At 66.7% G+C, this 4,971-nt stretch overlaps 1 protein-coding gene across 1 annotated transcript in view; it reads right to left on the bottom strand.

Moving 5' to 3' along the window:
- Positions 1 to 4,695, bottom strand: part of UBE2Q1 (ubiquitin conjugating enzyme E2 Q1) — a gene marked incomplete at its 5' end in the record, with an annotated part of 7,506 nt that extends 2,811 nt beyond the window's left edge. The window contains 4 exons of the mRNA XM_077764047.1: positions 1,320 to 1,370; positions 1,951 to 2,055; positions 2,386 to 2,490; positions 4,543 to 4,695. Of these exons, the coding sequence (XP_077620173.1) occupies positions 1,320 to 1,370; positions 1,951 to 2,055; positions 2,386 to 2,490; positions 4,543 to 4,695 (414 nt within the window). The remainder of the gene's footprint in view (positions 1 to 1,319; positions 1,371 to 1,950; positions 2,056 to 2,385; positions 2,491 to 4,542) is intronic.
- Positions 4,696 to 4,971: the final 276 nt, after the last annotated feature.

Raw genomic sequence — 4,971 nt, forward strand, 5'->3', positions numbered from 1 at the left:
GGGTGGGGGGGGGCGGGAGGGAGGGAGAAAGAACCGACACAGGTTATGCCGAGGGGCCGCTGCCTCCCTGTCCCACCTGGCCCCGGGCCGCAGGGTATGGGACGGTGGTCGGTCTGGCAGGCTGGTGGACACGGCCGGCTCTGGGTCCAGAGTGCCCCGGCCCCGCGCCCCCCAAGGAAATCTAGTCGGTCTCAGGCAGCAGGACCCATGAGGACACAGGAAGGCAAGCAGGGACTCGGCGGCCTTGTCCCCAAGACCGACCCTGCCCCAGCTGTCCCCAACACTGTCCCCAACACTGTCCCTCGGCACCAACGGCTCCGCTGCAGGTGCTGGGATGACGCTGGCCTGATGCTGCCACTCAAAGCTCACTTCCACCACGTACCACGGGTCCCAGGAGTTGTGAAGACTCGGGTCACCAGTCTCCCACCCTCCCCGTGGGCACAGGGCCCGGGTCAGGTCTGCGGAGGCGCCCACGCCGAGAGGGGAACGAGGGAGAGGGTGGAGGCCGAGAAAACTGCCCCCGCCCCCCGCGCTGGGTGGGAGGTGAGCTCACAGTGCGTCCGAGGCCCTAGTGCAGCTTCCTGGGAGCAGAAACCGGGGCGCCAGGGCCATCGAGCGACACCCTCGCTCCCGCACATCGCGGTCACTACTAACCTAACCCTGACAGCAGCCGCGAACCCCCACAAACACCTCTCGTGTGCCGGGTGCCGTAGGGGACCCCACACGCTCTGGCTCGCTGACTTCTTACGATCACCGTGCCGCCGTTCTGCTGTTACTCCCATTTCACAGATGGGCCAGCAGAGGTCTACTGAGGACTACCATCACGCCCAAACCCACACACCCTTAGCAGAGCCAAGATGTGAGTCACCGTCGGCGCAGCTCTGAAGCCCAGGTTCTTAACCATCACGTTACTTTTTGCAAAAGCGCCTCTGCTTCTGGAGAAGCGGCCCACATCACCTAGCACCCGTCACAGACTACGGGGAGCGTCTTCCACACAGCACCGCGTTTTACCTTCACGACACCCATACGCACTGGTGTTACGATCCTGCCTTAGACACGAGGAAGCGCAGCTTGGGGCGAGGAGGTCAAATTCCCCAGGGGGTGAGGATGTGAGCTCAGGTCTGACCCCAAAGGCCCCCAAACTGATGTCGCTGTCGGGGGGGTGTCTCCTACAACAGGGCTTGTCCTCCAGGTCACCACATCTGTCCTTAGTCCCTTCGCTCCCCGGTCTAGACGGGAGTGCTGTATACAGCAGGCGCTCAGCACTGCTGACAAAGAGAAAGAGCTTCCTGCCGATGCCGCCCCGGGCGCAGCCCTACCTCAGGCATCTCCTCGTCTTCGTCTTCTGAAGACACGTCCTCCTGTGTGCACTGCGGCCGGGAGGGAAGGGCAGCGGTCAGAGCCTCCGTGGCCTCCCAGCACGTGGCCTCTGACCTCCGCCCCGGAACCCTGGGTCTGGCGGCTGCGTGCCTGCTCCTGTGCCACCAGCCGGTCAGGATGGAGCACAGCCCAGGCAGTGACCTCACTACCGGCCCGTTCCTCTTCTCCCACCCCGGGCAAATGTTAACCCGCCTCCCAGGCCCCGGTCCGAAGACTCTCTCCTGGACCCGGTCGCCTCTAGACTGACACCGGCCGTTGGTTCTCCCAGAAGCCTGGGTCCCCAGTGCCCCCCAACTGCTACCGCTAATGGTAAAGACTCCCCCTTCCTCTCGACACGGAAGACTCTGCCCCTGGGTGAGTTCTCACAGGGGAGGTGAGGCCACCAGCGCCCCGTTGAGCTACACCCCTGCGGGCAGGACGAGAGTCAAGAGTCGCACCCCGTGTAGCGTCTGCAGCGGCTGGAAGTGCGGAGAAACTACTGCGGGGGCGTCTCAATTAGCGGGCGCTCACTGAGCACTGTCCGCGCCCGCCGCTCGCAGGGTGCAGGGCCCAGGGCCCCCGGCGGCTCACCTGCTCGGCCGGCAGGGGCTGGTCCAGCATCTCCACGTCCGGGTGCTGAGGGAGGTTGTAGAGCTTGCACAGGTCGGAGATGATCCTCTTCAGATGCTGCAGGAGCTGGGCAAGGGGACCGCAGTGACGTCGGGCACCCCGTCCCCACCCCAATCTGGCCCCGCGCGGACAATCTCCCAACCCCGATCCGCTACCGAGCTCTCTGGGTCTCACGAGCCATGTGGCCCTGGGCGGGGGGAAGGGGGCGGTGCCGGGCGCGCTGCAAGGCTCTCCCTCCGGCGGTAGCAAGCACTCCCCCGCCCGGAGTCTGCCCCCAAGTACTGGGCCCTGTGCACTATCCCCTTCCCAGACACGTGTCCCGTGCACAGAGCGTCCCCGTGACGTCGGCCCCACAGGAGGAAAGGGCACCCTCGGCCCGGCAGCTTGGCCGCTCACCAGAGTGTTCCCTTTCTTTATGTCCACCAGCCTCTCCAAGACAGCGGCCAAGTTCGGGTCATCAGACTCCACCGACCAGATGGGGGGCACAGCGGGGTAGGACTCCTGAGAGAGAAGAGCGTGGAGAATGGTCAGCATGGGACCCCGGGAAGAGCAGATCCTGCCTGCCTTCTGCTCCCCACGGCCTCTGGTCCCTGTGCTCCCCGGTCCCCAACGAAAGCCCAGCTCGGCATGTCAGCTTCCAACGGAGCAGCTTCCCAGCAAATCCCAGACCAGGACAAGTCCCGGAGCGGATCCTTTCCAAGCAGCCCAAACGCTCTTCTTTCTTTTCTCAGGCGGAAGCATTAGAGCAGAGGCAAACCGCAGGCGCCGCCGCCGGCCCCTCACACCCCCGCCCGGCGCCCTCCAGCCTTCTGCTCCTCAAGTCCCACCAGGCGTTCAGGGAGAGACCCCCTGGTCACAACCACGCCGACGCGGACACATCGAAGGCTGTGGTCACTTTCGGCTCAGCTGGGGAAGGAGAGCCACGAGCGAGGCCGAATCTTCAGAACCCGACGGTAAGAGGCCGGTGGGAAGACCCCCGACCCGGTCCCTCCCGACACGCCGCCGGGCCGGCTCCCTGTCTGCCCTGGAGCAGACGCAGGCTGCAGGCCCCACGGGGCGGGCTGGGAGCAGGAAGCGCGCTGCGGAGCCGACGCGCCGCGTGCAGCCTGAGCAGACACCCCGTCTGCCCAGAACTGGGGCCCAGCTGGGGCCAAGTCTCCCTTACGAGGGCCCCAGGGAGTCTGACAGCCTTCCGACCTAGCTGCCTTCTGGGGACAAGGACGGGGCAGGGACTCTGCAGCCAGACACGCAGCTAGGAGGGGGCGTACCTGCCCTTCGGGAACAGAACCAACTGGAGGGGCGCCCCCCAACCCGCTTCTGCTGGGGTCTTAGCTCCGTCATGGCGCTAATCCTCAACGCTGGAGAAAAGCGATTATGAAAGATACTCAAGTCTTCACCTGACTAAACCACACCCTGTCCTTCAATCTGAACTTTTTAGTAGGAAAAAGGTGGGGGAAGAAAATAGAAGAAGGGAGAGAAAACAGCACACGCGGGTTCCGGTGAGGCACCATCCGACCCAGGCCGAGGCTCGCCGCACCCTGATCTAGATGGAGGAGAAGGGACAGGAAACCAGACCCGTGGACACTGGACCTAGGCCCCCAAGTACCACCCAGTTCACGGGTCAGTGCTCCCCAGACTCCTCCCGTCGGCAGGCAGCCTGCTGGGCAAAGCGCTGGCCCGCGGCGCCCTAACTAATGTGCCCGGTGGGCAGAACGCTGTCCCAGCAGGTAAGCGGGAGGCCACGCAGCACTGAGCACTCCCAGGCCTCGGGCGCTGCCCCCTCCGAGGGAGGCTGAGGACCCGGGGGGCAGGAGGCCTGCAGGGTGTCTCCCGGGTGCCCTGCGAGCAGTGCTGTTCACTGGGCAGAGAAGGGGCTGCAGCTGCTCGGAATCTAGGGGGCCATCCTCAGTCATCACCCCCGGGGCCGGGCAAGGCAAGCCCCGGGGGCCAGCGGAGATTTCCGAGGGAACAGGAGGGAGTGGCAGGTCGGTAGCAGCTGGGGCAGGAGGAGGAGACTTAGAGGTGACACCGGAATAAAGGGGAGACCAAAGCTGAGAAGAGTCGTGACCTGCGAACCGTTCCTTGGTAAAAATTCAGGGAGCAAATGGGGCCTTCGGGAGAGGAGCCCGGGCAGGGATCCCACAGGTGGCAACGTCCTAAGTCAAAGGCACTACCGACACGGGGGCATCACGGAGACGTGGAGTCCCGGGCCAGGTACGTCCCCGCGGCTGAGCTCAGGGCACAGGCCTGGAACCCTGAGGTGACAGCAGGGGAAGGAAAGGCCTCGGGAGGCGGCCAGGTGAAGCCGCGAGGGGCCGGATCACGGCCCGCGGGAGGTGGGCCGGTGGAAAGGGCCAGTCGAGGCGCCATATGTCGGGGTGCGCGGCGGACGCCGGGTGCACAGCCGCCAGCGGCGAGTGTGACCCGCGGGGCAGGCGCCGGGCCCCGACGGGGGGCACTCGGCCTGCCCGGTCCTCGGAGAGCGGAGAGCCGTGCGGGCGTGGGGCGAACCCTGACAGGGGGCCGCGCAGGGGCGCGCGGAGAGGTCCTCACCGTGATGTTGCAGTGGATGCGGACGGGATCCCCGGGCACCGACCCCCGCGGGGGCAGATGCGGTCCGGGCGCGGCCCCCGCCCCGGCCCCTCCGGCCCCGGCCAGCAGGAACTCGCAGCTGAGCTCGTCCAGGCAGGCGCTGGCAATGCGGAANGAACCTCAGTTTCGTCGTCTGTGCGGTGACCCCGGGCGGGGCAGTGCGTACAGGGCCTGCGCCAGAGGACCGGAGGGAGACACCGTGCGGTGCCTGACCCCTTAAGGCCGCGCGGCCGGTCGCTGACCCTTCGCCTCGCGAGTCCCCGCGGGCGGGGACGAGGCTGCGGGGCCGCGTGGGCTTCCCTCGCGTGCTGGGGCGCCGGGCAGCGCCGGGGTGGCCCGCGGGTCTGAGGCCGGCCGACCACGGCCTGTGGCTCAGCCTGGGTGGACGCC

The sequence above is a fragment of the Crocuta crocuta genome, unplaced genomic scaffold (assembly GCF_008692635.1).
Source record: "Crocuta crocuta isolate KB4526 unplaced genomic scaffold, BGI_CrCroc_1.0 scaffold528, whole genome shotgun sequence".
Lineage (NCBI taxonomy): Eukaryota > Metazoa > Chordata > Mammalia > Carnivora > Hyaenidae > Crocuta > Crocuta crocuta.